Below are 23,617 nucleotides of genomic sequence, written 5' to 3' on the forward strand. Positions count from 1 at the left end.
CACCATTACCATTACAACTACTATTATTGTTACTATTTTCAAAGGAAAAATATGAATTTTGACACATTTACTTTTATGTTACCGTTATGGTTTGACCCTCATAAGTAAAGATAAAAGTAAAAGTGACATAATTCATAATTCTAGGTAAACATGATAAAAAAAAAATCTAATTATGTTTGCAATTGCTGTCTACGACGATTAATCTGTCAATGAAATTTTATTACGATTACATCAATTTTCATTAAGAATCGGTAAATGTGGCTAAATGATATTTAATAATAATAATTAAAAAAACCAAAAAAAAAAAAAAAAAAACGTTACCGTTTGCGCCGTCGGCTCGATGGCTGGCTGAGCTGGCGTGCGGTCCATTTTTAAAATTTATTTTTCAATGTTAAGAATTTGTGTATTTGCCTCAAATAAATAAAACGCGGAGACAAATTTGGACTTCCATTCCCTTGTTCTTCTTTTTTCTTGTAGGAATTCTTCTTCTTTCTCATAAAATTTTCCTTTAGATCTTTTTTTTTTCTTTTTAATTTAATTTCTCCTTCTGTAGTTTGTTTTTTGATTTAGATTTTCGAGAAAGGTAGCGTTTACAGGTTCGTTTCTTCTCGTCCTCGTTTTTTCCGATTGATTCATTTCCTGTATTTTCATTTTTGGATCGGAACTGTTACGATTTATGTTTAAATCTTGTTTGATCTATGCCCTAGGTTGATTTTTTCGCTGTAATTACACATCGTGGAAGGTTTTCTCGTTTGTGGATTTTTTTTCTTTGTTTCTGGATGATGTCTTCCTCGATTTGATAATTAATTTGCTCGTTCGGTAGAATCGACATGATTTAAGATTTGTATGTTTGGTTGCTTATGAAAATGATGATTTGGTCAGAGTTTTTCTCAACTATTTCTGTTGCTTTGTTTCATTTTGCTCCCTTTTCTAAAGATGTTTTTAGATTCTAGTTGTTTTCGACCTTTCGATTACATTATTATTTTCATGTAGTAGGAAATCACTATGATTTCAGACAATCGGGTTGGTTGCATTGAGATTTTAGGATTGGAAGTTCGGCACCCTAGAATTTTGCAGCGAGAATGATTTGGGTGAAATCTTGGAAAATCACAATTAAGCTCTTTCCTTGTCAGAGTTTCCTCCTCAATGTAACAGCGGCCCTAATATCTCTATACCCGCTTTATCGGCATCTTCCCTGTCGCCGTTGAGTTGGTGTGCAGTTCTTCCTCTGTTTGTGCACTCATTCTTCAGTCACGTCAGCCATGGTGCTATATTGCTTTTTGAAGTCTTGGAAATTTGTAGCTTTGAGCTCGTGTTTAGTTCGCAAATGAAGCTTCGAGGAGAAAAATATTTCTTTTGATTTTATAAAGGGGGAAAAAGGAAGTAATTCTACCAAAATTCTCTTTATGAACTTGTTTCTTTTAGATCACAACATTGTTATTTGGTTAGCTGACATTCTAGACTATCTTGTTTTCGTTCCACATAACTCAAAGGTTTTAAGAGTATACTCAATATGGGAATGGTTCCATTAGGATTGTGGAGGGACAAGAGAGGTTGCTTCACTCAAGTTACATACTTTATATCCTTAGGGAGAAAAGCCAGTATCGTCATTGTTCAAGGAAAAGATCAATTTGGTTGGAAAGATTTATTGTCCTTTTGGTCTTTAGGTTGTTTAATGGTTTGTAATAACGAAAGTTTCTTATTTGCTTCAAAATAGAAGCTTTTCCCTGGGAGTGATGTTGTACGTCCTGGTCTTTTATTTTGTGATTTCGAAGCAAATAGTGATTTATTGGATGAACTACAGTTAACTTCTAAATCCATTAATTATTCTAGAATCCATGTTATATCAACTGAAGAAAGTTCCATTAAAGTATTAAATGAATGTGTTTATTTGCAGGGTGTTTTAAATAGATCAAGATGTTAGAGCAGTTGCTGATATTCACTAGGGGGGGTTTAATCCTATGGACTTGTAAGGAGCTTGGAAATGCCCTTAGAGGCTCTCCTATTGACACTTTAATCAGATCCTGTCTTTTAGAGGAACGATCAGGTGCAGCATCTTATAATTATGATGCTCCAGGTGCTGCTTACACCCTCAAGTGGACCTTCCACAATGAGCTTGGCCTTGTATTTGTGGCGGTGTATCAAAGGATTCTTCATTTATTGTATGTGGATGATTTGCTTGCAATGGTGAAGCAGGGGTTTTCTGAGATATATGATCCAAAGCGGATGGTCTATGATGATTTTGATGAAACTTTTAGGCAACTTAGAATGGAGGCTGAGGCTCGTGCTAATGAGTTGAAAAAAACAAAGCAGGTGGGAAAGCCATTGAACAATGCCAGGAAGCAAGGGCAGGATAAAAAAACTGGATTTGGAGAAAACAAGAAAAGCAACAGTGGTTTGGCAGAAGATGGTGAGGCTGAGCGTACAAAAGGACATAAGTTGGAGAATGGTTACTCCAATGGCAATCATGTTGTAGAATCTAAACTGACTGCTGTCGTTAATGGAAAAGAAAATGCAAGTTCCAATGTTGGGGCTTTTGATGTAAATAAACTTCAGAAGCTTAGGTCTAAAGGTGGGAAGAAAACTGATACTGTTGCTAACAAGGGCTCCAAGGAAGAGCCAAAGAAAAAGGTAACAAAGAAGAATAGAGTTTGGGATGAGAAACCTACTGAGGCAAAATTAGACTTCACAGATCCTGTGGGTGAGAATGGGGATAACAACATCGAAGTTTTGGCAGCAGATCAGGGCCAAAGTATGATGGACAAAGAAGAGGTATTTAGTAGTGACAGTGAGGATGAAGAAGATGAGGATGGTGACAAGGGCGGTAAGCCCGATGCTAAGAAGAAAGGATGGTTTTCAACCATGTTCCAGAGGTAAACTTTTTATTTCATGTATGTTCTGCATTCATAACTTCATCTTTCTTGACCAGTTTATTGACAATGTAAAAAAAAAGGTTTTGCATTATGGTCAACTTACACTCTTTAGTTTTTTTAGCTTTATTTTATGCAGTAGGTCAATTATGTTTCCCTTCAAATTCTCTTATGCATGAATCTGGCATTTTTTTCATCCACCATTTTTGTTTCTACTTTCTTTTCCCCCATATTTCTAATTTCTTCGTTGTTTTGATGTGTTCAAAACGGTCCTGGTGAAATTATTAAATTTATATTAGACTCATTACCTGAGCATTTTATGTATTTTAGCTGGATGGTTGCATTGGGTTTTGTAGTTGAGTTCAAATCTTGTGACTTACATTTTCAATGACCTAACAGCCCTTTAATACTGCCATTTAGTAACAAAAGTTATATTGTATGGAAATTCTTTTGAAGTTATGATATTAAGATCAACCTATGTGTACCTACGGATCTTTTTTTTTCATTGCATTTTGAGCAATAGTCTCTTTTTATTATATCAATGAAAGGTTCCGTTTCCATTTAAAAAAAAAATAAACCTATGTGTATGTGTTATATAGAACTTTTGAGATGAAAGTGGGGTCTGGGGAGTTTATCTTATTATTTGTGTTCTCCGTAAAGCGAGAGCTATCATAAACTGACAACCAGAAATGCCATCTTGTTCTTATGACATGACTTGTGATTACTTTGACGTGTTAATTTAGTGTAGGATTATTGATTTTTTTTTATTTTTTATTATTTTTTTTAAATTCTGGGTATTTTCGTATTTCTAGTATCTCAGGCAAGGCAAGTTTGGACAAGGCAGACCTGGAACCCGCTCTGAAGGCTCTCAAGGACAGGCTTATGACAAAGAATGTGGTATGTTATCACACCATATTTATCTCATCATCTCTTGTCTGTGACTTTTGGCTGCAAGTTAACAAGATATTTCCTGGTTGGATTTTAGGCTGAGGAGATAGCCGAGAAACTTTGTGAATCAGTAGCAGCTAGTCTCGAGGGAAAAAAGTTAGCTTCTTTCACGAGGATTTCTTCAACTGTGCAGGTACATCTTTGAATAGCCAAGTGTCCAGTGTTTATTCTCACCTACTTCATTTCTAATCTAATTTTGTAAGTGACCAAGAACCTTGCTTTAATTTCCCATTACAGGCTGCAATGGAAGAAGCCCTAGTCCGTATACTGACTCCTAGACGCTCCATCGACATTCTGAGGGATGTGCATGCTGCAAAAGAACAAAAGAAGCCTTATGTGGTAGTGTTCGTTGGGGTCAATGGAGTTGGAAAATCTACTAATCTTGCCAAGGTCAGGCCTCCTCCTTCCTGCATAAGTTTGTTCCACGTGTTTTGACATGACTTTTGATGATTAGAGAGTTAAATGCTTCAACTTTTATATACAGGTGGCCTATTGGCTTCTGCAGCATAAAGTTAGTGTCATGATGGCCGCTTGTGATACATTTAGATCTGGAGCCGTGGAACAGCTTAGAACTCATGCTCGTAGACTTCAGGTATATATGATTTCAGATTGATATTCTAATTTTTCATTAATCATGATTTTGTTAATCAGGACTCACTCAGTCGCCTGTATTTATCCTCAATCATTTTCAGATCCCTATATTTGAGAAGGGCTATGAGAAAGATCCTGCGGTTGTAGCTAAAGAAGCAATCCAAGAAGCATCCCGCAATGGATCAGATGTGGTTCTTGTTGATACAGCTGGGAGAATGCAGGTTTGTAACTTTTCTTATTATCCAAAATTGGAGTGTGGATCTCTTGTATATTTTGTAAGATTATTCATATGATCAACCAAATATCTGTATCTCATCAAGAGAGAACAAAATTGAAGCGATTGTATTCTAAAATAGTTGGTAGTTTTCTAAATATTGGATGCAAATTTGTGTGAGCATAACTTACGTTAATTAACATGTACACCTTCTCTTGAGGTATGAACCTTGTCGTATCCGAAAATTTATTGTATTAGTCTTCAAATTTATTATCCATTCATATCTAACATGTTGCAACTGTCAGGATAATGAACCACTCATGAGAGCTCTCTCAAAGCTTATCAACCTTAACAGTCCGGATCTGGTCTTGTTTGTCGGGGAGGCCCTCGTTGGGAATGATGCCGTCGATCAACTTTCGAAGTTCAATCAGGTTTTGTTTCTGTACACATGGATTTTTCACAAGCTTACCTTTCGACGGTATTGATTTTCGACTAGCTCTTATCTTTACTCTCTTTGGTTCTTGTCACTGCAGAAACTAGCTGACCTCTCAACTTCACCCCAACCTAGACTGATTGATGGTATCTTGCTCACAAAGTTTGACACCATCGACGACAAGGTAAATAAATTTAGGAACATTCCTAGCTTATTACGGGAATCCTAACTAGTCATTTATTGGTCAATATAACGCGTCGAGGTTACTTGCAGGTTGGAGCAGCATTGTCTATGGTTTACATATCTGGAGCACCGGTAATGTTTGTCGGCTGTGGACAGTCGTATACCGACCTCAAGAAGCTCAATGTCAAATCAATCGTCAAAACGCTTATCAAATGAGGCCTATGCCAGTACAAACACTCCCTTAGATGTATTTGATCATGAGATTTATGAGTTTGTTTGTGTTGTTTGATTGTCCCCTATGACCACCCAATTCCCACACACATATATATAACTTCAAGTATATGGACTCAGTGGTGTAATGTTTATCCTCTTTAGCTTGTTGGATTGTGGATTGTTTTTTCCCCTTCTCTTCCCATGGCTTCTCTGTATATGATGAGGTTGGCTTTTTTGGCCATTTTAATTATGTGGAGTTTTTTGTTTTTTGTTATTCTCTGAGTATAACATTACTAATGTAGGATCAAATATATTTGGACATATAAAGGAAGGTACATGCAACTTTTTCAAGTATGAGAATTTATTTTTTAGAAATTCACTTATTATTATTCTGTTTTATTTTTTAAATATTAGAGGTTTATTTTAGTTAATGGCTCCTTTGACCGGGTTCGTTTGGAAACATGAGTGACTTTTTTAATTTTAGGTTAAATTGTTATAACTAAAAGAAAACACACTCTTGAATTTTGGGTTGGTTCGATTTGATATTTTCAACGTTTGAAAAGTTTTGTTTCAATACTTGGAAGTTTGAGGTTGTTAAATTTGTAAATGAAAAAGTGTATTTGTGTGTTAGTCTAGTGAATAAATCTAGACACAAAAGTAAATTTGATGGTTAGAGGCGGAAAAAAAAAATCATAAACAAAAGAACCTAAAATTAGGAGTATAGGGCTGAAATTAGGAAGGTCAAGTTTGGGTCTCAATTCTCAAATACACCATATATTTTAATTTTTTTCTTTGTTCACATATACAGATCTTTTCATCTATAAATTTAACAGCAAAAGCCTATAAAATCTACCAAAAGTTGTTTTTAACAAAATTTAACTTGTTAAAATGAAACGTTACAAAGTTCAAGAGTAGGATTGAAACCAAACTCATAGTTCAAGGGCATTCTTTTATAGTTTAACCTAAACTCTATTTATCTTGTTAATGTGAAACACAAGTAATGATTAGAAGTAATAAGAAATATTAAATTTCAAGTTTAGTTCCTAAATTTTGAAATTGCATCTATTGAGTCATTAAATTTTAAAAGTATTTAATAAATTTTTAAACTTTTAATTTTTATCTAACAAGACTTTGAACTTTAAAAAATGTCTAACAAAATTTTAAACATCTAACATCTTGAAATTTCAGAACTTTTGCAAGTGAAAATATATTAAAAAATTGACATTCTCAAAAATTGATAAAGAAAAATATAAAATAGACCATCCACTACAAATCCCCACATCAAAACAAATAAAGAGAAGAGGAAAAAAGAGAAGAACAATCTCTCTATGCAACTCTAGCAGAGTGGTTTTTCCTCCCAATTGAAGCATTGGATCTCAGCATTAGCGATGAGTGGAAGAGATATTCATAAAGGAGGAGAATTAGTAAAATTAGAACGCCTGCAATCACAACTACATATACTTCTCGATTCTTTTACCACGCGTTGGGATCTCCTTGTATGAAGCTTTATATTCACCAACTTACCAGCAATCTGCAACACAGCAAACCAAATTCAATCACAAATTCCATCTCGATATTCACATTCGTATCTACAATATCATTATTAACGGATATTTTTGTAAATAATTTTTTTTAAAAAAAAACTACTTACATTGATTATACTTTCAAACTAATATTAAGACATTATTAGTATTCGTATTTCATATTGGAATTTATAGAAGATATTTTTTATGTTTTATGTGTATAGATAAAAGATAACAAAGATATTGATTAATCTTTAGTATTGATGTCCAGCTTCTCGATTTACAGATATGACGTATCGACGGATATTTCAGTCCCCATCACAATTACATTCATTTACTTCACCTAATTTGCACAAACCGTACCAGCCACCAAATTTCATTGCTCAGAATTGGAATGACAGAAAGTTAATGAATCACCTCCAGCAGTTTCTTTGATTTTTTCGACTCCTTTTGTCTTGGATTTTTTCTTTGTGAACTATTTTATTTCTCCTCAATAAAAGTTAGTTTCTTCGTAAAAGAAAAAAGAACCAATGCCGTTAATTTGACCGAGATGAGATATTTTAACAAACTCTTTTGCCATGCCACCAAAATCCAACCATGCCGTTAATTTGACCGAGATGAGATATTTGCCAACAGACAAATTGTTAATATCACAAGATCAGGACAAGTAGAGATGAAAGACAAGGAGGAACTAACCATTTTCCAAGCCAAGTCTTCCGGACCCATGGGTTGAGCAGGACTGGAATAAAGGAAATGTTTTGAGAACTGACAAATGCCACGAAATAAGAGAAGAAGTTAGTTTCAGTTGCTCTAATTTTGTATGAGAAAAGAGATATTGTGAAATTTACAAAGAGATGGGAAGAGAGCCAAGCAAGCTAAGGAAGTTAACATAAAAAAAATTCTTCCAATGGGCACAAAGATAACACAGATTGCAAATGTGAGCACTGAGCATGATAAAAGTAACATGATGCTAAAATTAATCCATTGCTGTTTCAGAAACTCGAATGTTGTTGTATTATAATTCAAAAAAGACCCCCCAAAAAATAACCATAATCTATATTAATCAGAAAGAATCTAAGAAGAACAGACACTTTAGTTTGGTTAGTGTGTCGTGTCTAACACGTGTTGGACACTTGGACACTCCAACACTTGTTAGACACGTATCGAACATTTGTTAGTGCAATAGATGTGTTAGACATTATTTGTACAAAATCAAAATAGGACCAACGTTTAGTATACGTGCATCAAACCTTCTTACATATACTAAGTCAACTTATATATGACAAAAATAATAAAATTGGATAGTGAAATACATCAAACTAATTTTTTAATCATAGAAATGAATAAACTCATTAACTTTGAATTTCCTTTTTGTTTAAAAATAACATATAGTTTAAAAAATATATGTTTTTAATAAACGTGTCCTTGTCGTATCCGTATCCTAAATTTTTTTTAAAAAAATAATATGTCATCATGTCAGTGTCATGTCATATCCGTGTCTTGTATTTGTATCCATGCTTCTTAAGAAAGAAAGAATCAACCAAATTGACTAGTATATCTCAGTTGAGGAACCAAGAGCATTCAAGATGTAAACACCAAGCATTAGAATGATACGTGATCCTCCTCCCTATATACTGCATGCCCAAGAAGTAATAGGTAGAAGTAATGCATAAAAATTGTTCATACCAAACACTTTGACAAAGCAAGCAATAACACTATAGAGGTAGTAGAATCATTCAAATTTTGGAGGAGCTACACACCTTGGCGAGATTTTGTTGCAATCTTCTGATATCAGCAGCACTAAAACTCCTCAAATATGTTAAAAGCCATCCCGCTTTTAGAGCATCACCAGAGGAAATAAATAAGGCAAACTGCATGAGGAAATAACCATTTGAGCTCAGGAGATCATAGAGAAACACTCCACAAGTTCTCGTATACTTCTTTTTCAACTTCTTGTTCAGTAAGATGAAATCATGCTATTGATCATGCAGATAAACATAGAATTTAGAAATGATCTTTCCTTTTTCTACTTTCAAGATATTTTTTTGTATGATGTTGATTGACCGATGAAATTCAATTTCAAATTTATATAATCAAAGATTATATCAATTGCAATATTCTTAATGTAACGAATGTCTCAAATTCATTAATGTAACTGAAAATTAAATATGTTTACCAACTTTGCTTCAAGGTAAATATTAAAAAGAAAGCGATACTAATACATCATTTTACCTTCCTGTAATCAAGTATTCCTTCAAATGGAAGCTCCAATTCGTCACTAACAATGACAGGAATGCACCCGCTGACAATAGCATCAAACAATCTGGCAGATGATGGAGTGTCGCCAGCAGGACTTAAGCAAAAGGTGGACCTGGGGATGGAAGAAGAAATTTGACAATCTGAAATTTGCAATGGTTACAAAAGAAAATGCAGAGGGTAAAATAAAAACTTATATATTACTTGCGCATTCCAGTCTGAGCTGCTGCTTTCCCTCCTTCTCCAGCCGTTCCCTCTTCTATTGCTACATCATCTGCACCACTTAGCTCTGCAACAAGTTTTGCCCGTATCTTTCCTCCCTAAGAGTAAGTAGAATAGTCTATCAAGAGCTACGTCATGAATTATGATTCTAGTCTATTACCAAAGCACTCATCCACCGCCAGCTGAATTTTAAATTTTATATGGCTGAATTTGGTTCCTTTTTAAGAAATCAACACATATCATACCAAAGAAAGCTCATGTATTTCACTAAAGAAAGTTCATGCATCTTATTATACATTAAACAAATGCATAAATAAACAGTATGAAGTGGAGTAAATTCCACTGATATTTACCTAAACTTACCGCATTTCTTTTGAGCCGACCACGAAAGAAGAGCAGTATGCTTCTCTTTGATTGCCCATCTGATAAGCATTTGCTGTCACATAAATCAACATTTGGAACATAGGGAAGAATAAGGTCCTTTTCCAGATAGACTTGCCCGGGCTTGTACCTAAAATATTAGTACATGTCATTTAATCAAGCTTCACAGCACATTCAATATCTTCTAAGAGGTTCTAACATCTTGATGCCTACCAGTTTCCTGTCGAGTCCATATCTGGCAGCAGCCAAATGGCATTCTTCATAAATTTTCTAACGGTTTTAAAAGACCATGGATGATGAACTGGAAGTATGTGATCCCTGCCTTCAGATCTTTTCCATGCAGGTTGATCTGTCACCCACTTTAATGCCTCCTGGATCCACATGTAAAAGTCCATCAATGCTTTATGGAGCACAAACAAAACCACTGTATTTTGAACAAAAATAACATTCTGAAATAATCATATCCATGCTCCAGCCTCCAGGAAATAGAACGCATTGATACAACCGATCTTCAAATTTTGTTTAGGAACTTTTTCTTCCCAGTAAACCCTAAAGTTTTGAGACATTAAAATGAAAGAACAATAACTCTATCTACCAAAGCAATGATCAGATAAGCTACCCTCTACTGACTGGACCAAGTCAAACCTCCATTGGCGAGTGAGAAAAGCAAATTCAAATCATTAGTGGGATAAACGAATCCCTGCGTACTCCTTATTCCTCTACCACTAAGATTCTCAAAAGTACACCTCCACATTGCACCACCGTAACCCATCAACAACAGTTTCAAATGCCACAAAAGTCATTTCCCTTAGGCTGTTTTCTTCTAGGTATAGGGATATGGTGAACTAAGCCTGTTAATTGAATACCTTGGTCATTGTAACCATTGATTTCCACAGTATTTAGTTCCATAACCAACGGGATCTCTTCCTATCCTAAAGAAGGACTGGGAGTCAGATTGGAAACCCAATCCTCCCTTAGAACTACTACCTGCTACTTCTAGATTAAAAGAAATGGTCTCCTAATATTATGTCCTCTCCTGATTGATTAAAGAAATCCACTTCTGCCTTCAAAGAAATTGACATAAATTAGTTCAGCAGTACAAAGTACTAGAAATGGTCCCCTAATATTATAGCCAGCTGTTCGCCTTTAATTAGAAGTAGAAGTAGAGGGTGCTAATCAAGTAATTGGGCACATAATCAAACTAACCAATCAACTCACACAACAAGTGCGAAATAAAGCCGATGCTTTAAAAAACCTTATCAAATCCTTTCATGACTATGAATAAAACAAAGAAAAAAAAGATCTTCCTTCAAAAAATTTGATAATGAGAGAAAGACTAATATCGATATAGGCATGTCCTGCATAACAATTGAAAGAATAATAAAAGAAAACCTTGGAAGCTCACTCACACCCTGTAAAGTGCTTTGCACTGTTGTTTCTCCAACAAGAAGAAGCTGATAGTTGTGAAGAAGGGAATATAGAAGAGATCTGCTTCCTCCTGCCGATAAACCCTCACCACACCTTTTAGTAGTCTCTCTGACTCTGGAGCAATTAAGTCAGCCCACAGCCAGTAATCAATAGAATGCTACAAAAGAAACCCATTTTTTTGGCAATTTAGTTACGACAAATAGAAACATGTAATTATGATATAAATACTGAAGTAAGATCTATATACACCAAAGCAATAAGCTACGCATCAACTTCTATATGACTTTGCCCATCCCTTCATAACATCAACAAGGAATGAGATAAACGTATCCATATGAAAATGCCATAAAAATAATCCACACATTGAAACAGTAGAATACCTGAATTGCCGTACATTTTCCGGAATTTATAATAAAATAATTCAACCTTTTTTTTTAAAAAAATGGAAAGTTCATAATTCATAAAACACCATTTTCAATCCATGTAAGAAATGCGATTCAAACTAGTTCACTTGTTAAGTGTATATATAGTAGATTAAACAGTCCTAATCTATAAATAAAACTTCGAGTCGATATTAGAGCTTCTTGCATACGGATTAATAATGGCATTTTCTCTAAATTAATATTGATAATCACACAACAATGTCCTCTTCTCTCAAGTAATATTGGAAATCACTCGAGTATAGTGTAAATTCTCGAAGCCACAAGTAAGGTGAGCGTAAATACATAACCTACACTAAGAAACTTTCGATTATATGTAAATACCTGTTCAATAAGGCGGTGGACAGGGCTGCCATTGGAGGTGAGATTAGAGGTCTCTCTGTAGGTATTCCTAAACGTCCAAAGCAAATCGTAAGTGAACTTCCACGGCATTTCATAAACATAAACTCTAATCGGCGACGCCAACGGATAATACGGATCTCGAACCACCCGCTCCATTTCTGCCTCCGAAAGTGCCTCATCGAGCTTCCTTGAGGCCTCTTCAACATCTCCGGCTACAGGAGCCGTATCATCGCGTGGCGGAGGGGATTTTGGAGCCTTGTGAGTGAGGAAGTGCTCGAGTGAAAGGACGAAGGAAGTTTCGGGTTTGAGAGAGGAAATTGGAAGGTGGAAGGGAGTGGGATTGGGATTGGAAGGGGAGAGGAAAACAAGGATGAAGAGGACTGAAAGTGCGAGAAGAGAGAGTGTGAAGAGTAGAAGTGGAGATCGATTGGATCTTTGGATCTGAGCAGCCATTGATGAAGAAAATGGAAGGTTTCTCCCTCGCATGGCGTTGTTGAATTCAACTTCTTCCAAATTTCTGTTTCCGCTAAGTAGAATTGTGAATTCCGAAGAAGAAGATATGAATTACATAGCCAATCACCTTTTTCTTTTCTCATTTTAATTACAATTTTGTTCCTCTACACTTTTTTTTAAGTTAAAATTTAATCGCTATAATTTATAATTAGAATTTAGTCTAACTTAAAATTTAAGATTATTTTTTGGTAATATTCTGTATTTTGTAATTAGTCCGTGAAAATTAAGTATATTTACTTTCCATTTCTTACCATCATTTACATTTTTTTAATACAATATTTTAATTTTTAGTCAAATTTTAAAAACAAAAGCAAGTTTTCAAAAAAGTTACTTTTTTTTAGTTTTCAAAATTTGACTTAAAAATAGATAACAAATGAAGAAATTTTAATATGAAAGCAATGTTGTTAGGCTTATTTTTCATTAAATTGTTTCATTTAAAAACATTATTAGGTATTTAAATTAATAACAAAAATACCTAATTCATGTATTAAATGAAAATATGGACCTATTAGATTTATTCTTTAAAATCAGGGGACTAAATTGACCAAATTGAAAGTTTGAGGAACAAATACATCCACTCCTAAAAACTCAGAGACTACAAAAGTAGTTTTTCCTTTATCTTAATGGACTGTTTGGAAATGATATAGGATATGGGAAGTTTTAATGTCTGAGGGAGTTCTGATCGAGTATGATCGAATATATTCAAGCATTGAGATAATATACGATACACGGAAGGAAAATGACGGTGAGATACAAAACACGTTCTCAAAATGGGTCCACAAACAATTAAAATCGGTGAGATAGGATAATGGGCCTCCAAATACTGAGATAATATAGGATGTGGGGATATACTATCTCAGGTTGGACTCTCAAATATTCCCTAAGTGAGTTTTGATCAAAAGAAAGAGAATATTAAGTCTAGTGAAATATTGCAAGGACAAACTCTCTTAAAATGCAACTTTTATTATATTTGACTTAATGAACATAATTGAACCTTTAAAAAAATTTAAAACTACAATCAATAGTACATATGAAAATTCAATAGATAAGTAGAGGTTATTTAAAAAGTTGAAATGTAATCAGGATTAATGAGAATCAGAAAAGAATTGGAATGCGTGAAAAATTGAAGGTAAAATGAAAATGAGATTGTGAAACGTGAAAACAATGAGAAAGAGGGTTGGGTTAAAAACTACATGAACGAATTGAGTTAAATATTACAAATCGAGCCCAAATCGCTCAATCTAAACATGGATTTTAGATTATATTACAATCCAAACTCATTCCAATACGATCCCCAAATAGCTCCTTAGAGTGAGCATGTCTTGGTGATAATTGATATATACTCATTTTTTTGAGTGATAATTGACATGTACTCATTTCTTTGAGAACATAGGTTCAAATCTCCGTAGCCCATTTGATGTATGAAAAAAGAAACTAATAAAATAATATCAATTACGGTAGAATATGCTCACATTGAAAATAATAATCTGAACTTACAAGCAAACAAATTATTATTATATTTATAGAGGACGTTTGGGGTAAGGACTATCCTAAGACCATAATAACCACATCTTATTACAATAAATACTATTTCAAACCCCCTATTTGTTACGGTATTATTATTTGCTTCAGCTTTTACTATTTTACATTCATAACTTTTTTATTTTTTTACTACAATTTTACTATTTCTTTCTCAAACTAAAATAGTTTACATCCTAAACACATACTATTATAATTCAACTATAATAACTGGGACTATAATAATCAATTCTTTGTCCCAAACACCCCATATAAATTATTATAATTTAATGAACAATTTATCATAACTAAAAGTACTTCTAACAAACAAATGAAGAAACTATTATATTTGTTTTTCTTTTCAAATATTTTTTTTTAGTAATTCGATAGATTGGCCTAAAAAGTTGAATCAAAATGTTAATTGGTCTAATTTTTCAATATAAGATTACTCCTTTTCAAACTTGTTTTCTCTCTCTCTAAAACTCCCTTCTCTAGTATGTGCAGAGTTGTTTCTTCTATCTTCAACAAAGTGTGATGACAACAAATGAAAATTTTCCAAATATAAAACAAACCAAATGCAGAGGACAAGAGTGAGAAAATAAAATAAAATAAGCAAGAGCAAGATAGTGAACTAAAACGAGAACAAGATCGAGGAAAGAAAAAGAAGTCTAAAAAGTGGCTTGGTAACACCAACAAAGATTAGAAAACTTTTTTTAAAAAAAAATCAGCCTTATTTCGATACTATAATAATACTTTTTTACAGTGCAACAAAGGTTGGAATGAAAAATCGAACATTCGATCTCTAAAGACAAAATCATATCAATTACCATTAAACTAAGATCACTTGGATAGCAATAATACATCATATACATCACCCAATGAAAATCCAACGAGTACCTACTTCCAAATGAACCCTAATGTGAACGAAAGAAAAGAAAGTTGTATTATTTATAAATGATAAATCTCATGGTGTGTATAATAATAATATATACGCACACGCCATCATACGGTATCAAATCCAAATATCAGAAACTTGAAAAACGTGCAGAAGTTTAATGTAGAAGTTTACAAGATGCATCTAAACATGTAATGTACGAAGAGGTTACATAACCATTTTTTTTTCAACATCAATTAAATCTTTCTAGATTGACACGGTGAATTATCATCTGTTCAAACCAAGCTCAAAAGGAAATCAGATCATTGTTTTTTGATGAATCGGGCTTCTTCGATTCGTGTCCCCGATCAGATCCACTTCCACCTTTCTTGCCAAATATCATTTCGTCGAGATCATCCATCATGTCATCACTGCTTCCACCAAGAGATCGACTGCGAGAAGTAGCCGGTTTTCTAACCAGAGCGTCTTCCTTGGCATGACGGGGAGATTCATCAGGTTCCACAGCAACAGGTATCATGGCAGGTTCTGGTTCACGCTGCAAAGTTGAAGGCTTCTTCATATCTTGATACTTGGTAAGGACTTTCTGAATCTCGTCGTTCACATTCAATGCCTCAAAAAGTAGGGCCTCGTTGTCTCCAGCAGTCTCGATAATTCGTTGGACAGTTAATTGCGACTGACGACATTGTAGTACAAGTGTGCTAGTCAGATCATCCTGCAGAGGGAGAGAAACAAGGTAGGATCATTCTGTTCGTGATCGAATTGAAAGGATAATCAACTTGAACATCTACCGATATCTCCAGATCATGTACTTCGGGAGGGGGGGGACATACGTTGAGCGACACAAGAAGAATCCCACGGATCACAGGCACTCTTTTTATGGGAAATTTAAGCACAAAGCAAAAATAGGGAGTCTAAGGCCAAAGTCCTAATGAACTAATATATCAAAGTTCAATCTCTACTCTTAAGTCTTACTTAAAGAAATGTCTGAATCTATCTAGGAGAGGAACGAAAGAAAAAAGTGTTCAACTCCCTCAAATGGATTCCGCGATGGAATGATATTATAATCTGATCAACTGATGTAAGCCTTTGTCTGATTCGTTAGAATGATTGGCTCCGTTTTCGGATCCAGGAGTTTCAGTATAGTAGGCGAGTACAATGGGAATCAATCAAGGTTCTTTTATGGCAGTCCAGCTATTTGACTCGGAAACCGCAGTGTTGTAAAATAATTTGCACCTTCTGGTTACTCGAAAGGCCAGGATGATCCCTACTCTAGAGTCCATCATTTTACAAAATTTCTAGCAAAAAGAACCCAGAAAGTGAATATTCTTAACACCAAGCTCTCAAGACAATATTCAATGTGGGATTGTCGAGTTCCAATTTTATTTAAAGTATCTATGTCTGGGAAGGGGTACCCCTCTACTGCCCGGCCTTGCCTTAGGCTGTTCTTATTCTTCTTTTGAATCAATTTATTCTAATGTTTTTTGTCAAAAAAATAAGAAAATAAATCTGATTTCAAAATATCCTTTTGTCATGGTTCTCACCAACGTAAATTTCCAAGCACCTTTAACCAATCCCTTCATAACCATGAACCTCAATAAAAGTTGTGCAGTTGTGAAGTTCAAATTTCAGGAGGAAAGAAGGGGGCGGAATTGGCTATAATGGTTTTATATATGGCAGTTAAGAAAAAAAAAGTTAAAACTTCAACCAAGGGGCAAGAACTAAAAGGAGGTGTTTTTGTACTCTATTTCTTACATGTACCTTTAGTAAACCTTATTAGGATATTTGACTACGAAAAGAGTTCATGTTTCGAGCTGATGCCAGATCATGAACAAGGTCCAAGCATCCATTTATAATTTAGTATCACATATTGAAAAGTTTAAGGTATGTACATATTGAGTGAGAGAGAGAGAGAGAGAGAGAGAAATCAGAACACTATGAAAGAGATGCATTACCTCCGAATTATCCTGAGGGGGTGATGAGGATAACACTGTGGAAAGAAGCTCAATACTGTTCCTTGCAACGTCAAATGCTTCCTTTGTTTCTTCAGCTGTAAAGGTATGCATGGGAATGTCATGATGAAACTGTTCTGTATAACTGGCTTCCGTCTCCGAAACTGAAACTGTGCGAGCAGGGGTAAAAATGGGTGCAAGACTCTCATTGTCCCGACCAGGGAATCGAATGCCTCTTGATTTTAAACTCTGACAGATATAAACAGAAGAGAGTAATTATAAATCAATTTTCTGCCCCTCGACCCACAGGGAAAGCATCTAAAAGAAAAACTAGCAAAATAAATCCCAAATTGTTAACTCTCCAACTTTTCATGCATGGAAGGAACTGAGAAAAAGTCCAAAACTAGAGAAAAATACTGTTTCCGTATTAGGGGGCATTGAAGATTCGAGAATGATATCAATTTTCATATATAACAAAATTTTAGAACCTAGGGGCTTTCTCATTTAATAATTAAGCAGGTGTTTCTACGCATGAGATAATGATGCTTTTAAATTTTCAACAATTTCAATGGAAAGATTCACTTTCTTTTGCAAAAGAAATGGGATGCCTCAAAAGGGATAGGAGTACATTTAGGAAGTGCGCTCCTGGACTTTGTCCTAAGTGATATACAGGAATGGATAAAACTTCCTCCCTTTTGGGAGATTAGGTCGATCCATCCCACTTCACTTTAACACCGGAGTGGACCTTTCATCCTTGGGTGAAACTGAGTGGATTTGTAAGGGATTCTTACGACATGGACCCACTACACTAAGATCTAAAGTTTGGTCTTTGATGATGTATTAAAGTCATGGGGTTAGAAATCCCACCATATATATATCTCTTTTTTTTTTTCAATCCGTACAGCCAAAGACCTCCATCCTAGTTCAGCTTCAGCCTTACCATCCACAGAGTTAAAAAGGTAAAGGAGAGACAAAGGTTAGAATACCTTTGTGAAGAACAACATGAGCACACATTCTTTGGGGCAAAAGACCCATTTCATTTCCTAGAGAGGATTAAAAAATTCTCCCTATCAGAACACTTGAGAAGTCCCTACACAATTCGTAGTTTCACCTTTATATAGGGGAAGAAGGAAGGGAGAGAATATGCCATATGTAATTCTTCTCATACTGCTTCCACGTGTACAACTTTATGCACGAAGTACTAGTGCTTCCTATTTGTGCATTCAGCCAAACCACTCCACATGTACAACTTTAAGTACAAGGTACATGCTATTTGTGCATTTAGTCAAACCACTTCCAAGTTCATTAAGATGAAGAAAAACACATCAAATGCCCTATATTGCTACACTTCAGAGAAGTCGTTGCATGTCCATTCACTCAAGGGGATAACCAGATTATAAATAAAATAAAATAAAAAATTGATAAGTTTAAAACCTCCTTTTGGAATGAAAATCCAGTCTTTGGAATAATATTGTTTGCCCGGTTCACTTTTCCAAATAATGTTGCTTTAAGGACTGCGACTCCAAAGTGAGCATGAGCATGAGGTTAGAGACCGCGTGATAATTCAGAATTGTTAAAAAGAGTTATTGTGTCAATACATTTCCCAGTTTCTCATTCCAATTGGTTTAATGTTTGTTGCTTCACAAACAGTCTGAAGGCTTCCTATATTATTACTTAGTTAGGAACATACTGAGCTCTTTTCTAATGTCCCATATACTTCATCTGTACCCAAAAAATAAAACAAATTCAAGTCCAGACAAAATCAAACCAACCTTGATACCAAGGCTAAAACCCTAACTCAATTTGAAATACATTTAAAGGAACTCCAACAAGCATATACATAGCAGGAGAGAACTCGTTGCCCCCCTCCACACAACTCGTTGTGCAGGCGGGGACACATGTTGGCCTCCCGTGCGCACCGTCGTGCGGATGGCTTAAATTCGAGTCCTCGGTGCACGTCGTCGCGACACTACGGTATATACATAGCAGGAGAGTAAATACAAAAGCATTTGGAAAGAACACACCAAGAAGCTACTTCCCTTTTAATTAAATAAAGCTTTTCTTCCCAAGATAAGCTTGTTCCACACTTCATCTATCCAAGCATTAAACATAGTTTGTTGCCAAGTTACTACAATTTGCGTAAATTTCTTTAAAAAAAATATTTAAGATACTCACTATACGCATAGTATCTATCATTCTATGTGTAAGCTTAGAAAATGGAAACACCGGCAGATGAAAGATTCATTACGAGAGGAAAAAAAACCATCCTTCTAAACTTAATCCACTGAGATCATGCAAAGCCCTAAATCTTCTTCATAATCAAATTCCAGATGTTTAGAAAAGAAAGTGGGTACAGAAATATACGGATTACCTGTAGTCAAAAAGAAAAAGTAATAAATAGCAGAAAACAAGAAATATAAGAAATATACAGATACCTTGTATGTTTCTTCATAAACAGGCAAATATCGAAGCTCACTAGTTGATTCTCCCCATGCTTCAATCAACATTAAAGCCTTGTTCCGATTATTAACAACAGTTTGTGGATCATCAATTAACTTCACCATCTCATCAAGAACTCTCTCAGCTGCCACCTCGGAGAAAGACTTCTCACAATTTTTAACACACGTCTCAAGCAGCACCAATGCCAAATACTGGATCCTGGGATTTTTCAACATTATACGTTTTTTAATCCCGCGAATCAAGTCAATGCTGTTGATTTTCTCAGAATTAACCATGTCACATATTTCAAGATTCAGGGCCCAATCCGGCTCTTCCAGAGTCTCTGATGTGGCATCCTCAGCAAGCTTATCACCCTGGTTTGGACCTTGAAAAAGTTCCTTCATTTTGAAACTCATAGAGCTGACACCTGCACTCATCTTTCGGCTCATCTCTGTCCCACTAATCTTTAGCCGTTCGCCCAAGGCATTTACTTTATCCATCAAGTTGTCACTCATCTTTCCTACTGAACAATATCAAGACAGATGCTAAATAGAATCCCTGGACACACGCAACTCTTCGGAAGTTAGAAGAAATGACGTTTCATTTCTAAGTTCTGTAAATCAAAACGTCAAAATAACAAATACAGTATAGAAACGGAAGGCAGCAGATCATACAGCAGGCATTAAGTTTCACATGGTTGTCAGCTTGTCGGCAAGCAGAATAAAGTATACGAGTAAAAACTCTTTTTTTTTATAAGAATATACAAGTAAAATCTCAATACTTCAGAGATCCGAAACTCAAAAACCTACAAGATAACAGTTGAGAGAGAGCATATCGTCCTGATTTGATCATTGAAAGTGGTATGGGGTTACAAAAACCATCAAAATCTCTTAAACCGATCAATATCCTAAATTGAGAATCAAATTAAAACTTCCAATACTTCAATAAACCCAAAGTGTTATGCATAAATGCCACCTTTGCACATGCAAACCACCTCAAAGAAAAACCCTTCCCACCTCGTAGAAACCAAAAAATTGAAAGGCAGATAGCATATTATGCACAAAGAGTCATCAAAATCCCAAAACCTACTTCAATCCCCTAAATCCAAACAAATTTTGAACAACCCCTCCAACCGAAATCACCCAGCAAAAAGAATATTAACAAAAATCAGAACAGCCCCTTTTTTTCAAACGGCAATCGAGCTCCCAACTCCGACCGCCAAATTCTCACAAATTATTAAGGAATCACCAAAAAATATATAAAATAAAAACCGACGGAAGAACCAGTAAACGATGAGATTCTTTCGAACGTTTTCCTCACATACCCTTTCCCTGAAACTTTACCAGCAATCGAGCAGAGTCAACCAAGCCATCAGATCAAGAATTCCTAAGCTACGATCTCTTTAATTGACCAAAATCTAGGGCAAATAGAAGAAACAATAGAAAATTTTCTTGCCCAAATAAGGGAGAATGGTACGTACCTTTGAAGTTTTGGTGGAGACGACGGTGCAACGACTCCCGAAGTGAAGCTTTCTTTTTCAGTCTCTCTCGCTTGCGTTGTCAACGGTTCCTGAAACTCTATTTATTGTTTTATTTTATTTTTAGAATTGAAACCTCTATTTATTTATTATTATTATTATTAGGAATAATACGCTTGAAAGGTATATTTAGGATTAATTTTTCAAAAACAAATATTTAGCAACCATTTTAAAATGATTAAAATCATTTTTATCATTTTTATCAAAATGATTATGGTTTGGTGGTATTGACATGTGTGATTCTTAGAAGTCGGAGGTTTCAATCCTCGGTTATGCCATTGTTGTACTCAAATTACTCAAAAAAATATTTATAATCATTCAAAATCAATTTTAATAGTAGAAAAAAATCGGTTTGTAAGGACTTGTTTAATTTCAAATTTTTTATTGAAAGTTCGTAGTTTTTTAATGCATAACTTCTATGCCTTGAATCTTGGTCAATCTTCATCTTTTCATTGTTAGGCTAGAGATTTATATTCGATATGTGACATATAATCTTGCATGAATCGAATCGCTGTGGAGCAAAAATCAAAGCATACTTGTATGCAGATTGATTGATTGTTTAGGATAACTCGTTTATAATATTGCATGATTGATTTAATTTGAGAATGAAATCGATTAATAACTTAGACTATCCAAGTCTAGTTGTCTAACTTAGTGAAATCTCCTAGTTGTGGATGTTTGATTTTTGTGGATGCTATCAAACCCAATTAATTGAGCATCTAATTTTAAAAAAAAAATTAATTAATCAATTTGGACACCTGTGGCTGCCATTGCAGCAAATAGATTAACCACATGCATGCATAAAAAAAATTATCTTTAGAAGTTTTATGATTAATCGAACAAGTGAATGAGTCCTAATTCTTAAACTAGGCCTCTTTTATATTTATTGCACGCTTAACTCATTTTACTTTAATGCACTTTCATTCTCAAACCACCACAATTCCCCCTCTCATTTACCGTTTTAGCTAGAAACTTGACCTTTTCGAAACTATATTCATGTTTCTTGTGGATCGACTCGATCTTGCTACTAATATTACCCAACAATATAATATCTTTTTATTGATAATTATACATATTATTTGATTGTAAGAACCCTCAACGAGTTATTGCCTTCAAATTGGCGCTTAGGAGTATTGAAAATTGTATTATTAAGCATGAATTGATTTTGAGTGATTGAAAAATATGTTTTAACATGATTTTAAGCATGACAAAAGTCATTTCAAAATCAGTGACTTTCGGGTCTAGTTTATATTTAGTCATATAAAATGGTATACTTTTAATCTTTAGTTTTGAGTTTGAAATTAATTAATTTAAACTGATTACGCGTGATATTTGAAATTTTGAATATTAATAAAGAAAATAGTTAACTTAATTAATCATAATTCTTTTAGATTAACTAATAGACATTACCACTAAATACAGAAAGTGAATATTTAGTACAAATTTAAATATAAAAGTATAAATCATGAAATTAAAATATAGCTCAAATTGATGATAAAATTGTAATATTTTAAAATTTATGGACTAAATTGAAATTAAAATAAAAATTTAATGATTAAAAATATAACATTTTAAAATTTAAAAGGCTAAATAGAAACTATATAAAAAACTAGAAGGGAAAAAAAATGGTTTCTATTATTATTGTTATTTATTTCACTTTCCTAAAGAAATCTACATACATTGCGTGTGAAACAAAAGTATGGTCTAATTCCAATGATTGGTTGGTCGGTCGGCTAAAGTTTATTTGTTTGTGCGTAATATATAAAAATATTCCTTACCTTCGGGAAAGGGAATGGAGATATTTTATTTCTCAACTATACTAAATTTGCAATTTGAAATTATAAATTTTATTTTAGTGTTCAAAATATCTTTTGTTAAGACTTTTTTACTTTCAAGTACTCAAATATATTAATCAGATATAATATAGTTTAACTACCATTGATATGTGTTAGTAATTACAAAATCTATAATTCAAATCTCTCACCCTCTATTATACTAAAAAAATCTCAATATACTAACATTGTATAATGAAATCTATGATATCTACTCTAATTTGGGAAATCTAAAAACTTCTTTCCAGACATCATTGAAGTGGGATGGGGATGAAGAAGCTTCTATGTTGTAGCCCTTATTTTGTCCATTGTCTTCCATGAAATTCTTCATTCAACTTGGTGAAATCTCCAACTCATAAATGTTTCTCTTTTAATATGTAAATAGTTAATTTCATCGTCTTCCTCTTTCATCTATTATGAAGGCTGCCTATTGTAACGCAAAAATTGATCTAAGCTACAAGCTCATGTCCCCGTTACCAATTCTCCGGCAACGGCGCCATAAACTTGTAACACAAAAACTATACAATGATGCACGCAAGGTACAAATCCATGTGATACTACTTCTAGATATGCGTTAATTAACAATGTTCTTGTAGTATGCTGTGCGTGGTCACAAGTTTCCTTGCGTTGAAACCAAGTATAATTTTACCGCAAGTTTCTCGGTGTGATCCGAGGTCAAACATAGGGACTGTTTGAGGTTATTGCGTTATGCTTGTGATACATGCGACCAGGGGTTTTTAATTAATAAAAGTTGTTGTATACAAGAATATAAACATGCGATAAAGTAAAGTAAAGCGGTAAAGATGCGATAATAAAATAAATTGCGTGAAAGTAAATTGCATTAAAGTAAATCTAATCTAAGATGATACAAAATACAGGATTCATGATAC

At 34.3% G+C, this 23,617-nt stretch overlaps 3 protein-coding genes across 5 annotated transcripts; 1 reads left to right on the top strand and 2 right to left on the bottom strand.

Annotated features, from left to right (window-relative positions):
- Nucleotides 1-400: 400 nt before the first annotated feature.
- LOC120079821 (signal recognition particle receptor alpha subunit family protein) lies at nt 401-5,726 on the top strand. 2 transcript variants are annotated; one of them, XM_039034235.2, is made up of 10 exons: nt 401-596; nt 1,898-2,873; nt 3,683-3,767; nt 3,856-3,951; nt 4,056-4,208; nt 4,303-4,410; nt 4,511-4,630; nt 4,929-5,054; nt 5,157-5,240; nt 5,330-5,726. In XM_039034235.2, the coding sequence occupies exons 2-10, from the start codon at nt 1,918-1,920 to the stop codon at nt 5,453-5,455; spliced, it is 1,854 nt and encodes a 617-aa protein (XP_038890163.1). In that variant the 5' UTR covers nt 401-596; nt 1,898-1,917; the 3' UTR covers nt 5,456-5,726. The 2 variants fall into 2 exon arrangements, with proteins under 2 accessions (XP_038890163.1, XP_090170626.1); XM_090314500.1 differs by having other exon boundaries at nt 407-473.
- A 917-nt stretch (nt 5,727-6,643) lies between these two features.
- On the bottom strand, nt 6,644-12,649 carry LOC120079441 (Exostosin family protein). Its single transcript, XM_039033619.2, has 9 exons — nt 12,027-12,649; nt 11,246-11,419; nt 10,048-10,205; nt 9,817-9,964; nt 9,436-9,551; nt 9,208-9,346; nt 8,736-8,846; nt 7,672-7,740; nt 6,644-6,983 (listed from the first exon to the last, which is right to left on the bottom strand). Exons 1-9 carry the CDS (start codon nt 12,528-12,530, stop codon nt 6,858-6,860), a joined length of 1,545 nt encoding a protein of 514 aa, XP_038889547.1. The 5' UTR covers nt 12,531-12,649; the 3' UTR covers nt 6,644-6,857.
- A 2,346-nt stretch (nt 12,650-14,995) lies between these two features.
- On the bottom strand, nt 14,996-20,954 carry LOC120079713 (Target of Myb protein 1). 2 transcript variants are annotated; one of them, XM_039034040.2, is made up of 4 exons: nt 20,839-20,954; nt 19,355-19,916; nt 16,923-17,168; nt 14,996-15,682 (listed from the first exon to the last, which is right to left on the bottom strand). In XM_039034040.2, exons 2-4 carry the CDS (start codon nt 19,871-19,873, stop codon nt 15,257-15,259), a joined length of 1,191 nt encoding a protein of 396 aa, XP_038889968.1. In that variant the 5' UTR covers nt 19,874-19,916; nt 20,839-20,954; the 3' UTR covers nt 14,996-15,256. The 2 variants fall into 2 exon arrangements, with proteins under 2 accessions (XP_038889968.1, XP_038889969.1); XM_039034041.2 differs by having other exon boundaries at nt 20,683-20,867.
- Nucleotides 20,955-23,617: the final 2,663 nt, after the last annotated feature.

Source organism: Benincasa hispida, chromosome 6 (genome assembly GCF_027475165.1).
Source record: "Benincasa hispida cultivar pf3 chromosome 6, pf3_genome.v1.1, whole genome shotgun sequence".
Taxonomy (NCBI): Eukaryota; Viridiplantae; Streptophyta; class Magnoliopsida; order Cucurbitales; family Cucurbitaceae; genus Benincasa; species Benincasa hispida.

Coding starts and splice junctions, on each gene's coding strand:
- LOC120079821 (XM_039034235.2), top strand. CDS start 1,918: ATGTTAGAGCAGTTGCTGATATTCACTAGGGGGGGTTTAATCCTATGG. Junction 3,952..4,055: donor GGATTTCTTCAACTGTGCAG/GTACATCTTTGA, acceptor TTCCCATTACAG/GCTGCAATGGAAGAAGCCCT. Junction 5,241..5,329: donor TTGACACCATCGACGACAAG/GTAAATAAATTT, acceptor GGTTACTTGCAG/GTTGGAGCAGCATTGTCTAT.
- LOC120079441 (XM_039033619.2), bottom strand. CDS start 12,530: ATGCGAGGGAGAAACCTTCCATTTTCTTCATCAATGGCTGCTCAGATC. Junction 10,206..11,245: donor AGTGCAAAGCACTTTACAGG/GTGTGAGTGAGC, acceptor ATGTGGATCCAG/GAGGCATTAAAGTGGGTGAC. Junction 7,741..8,735: donor TGCAACAAAATCTCGCCAAG/GTGTGTAGCTCC, acceptor GGCATTTGTCAG/TTCTCAAAACATTTCCTTTA.
- LOC120079713 (XM_039034040.2), bottom strand. CDS start 19,873: ATGAGTGACAACTTGATGGATAAAGTAAATGCCTTGGGCGAACGGCTA. Junction 17,169..19,354: donor TTTATGAAGAAACATACAAG/GTATCTGTATAT, acceptor TATATCTGTCAG/AGTTTAAAATCAAGAGGCAT. Junction 15,683..16,922: donor CCCCTCAGGATAATTCGGAG/GTAATGCATCTC, acceptor CTCCCTCTGCAG/GATGATCTGACTAGCACACT.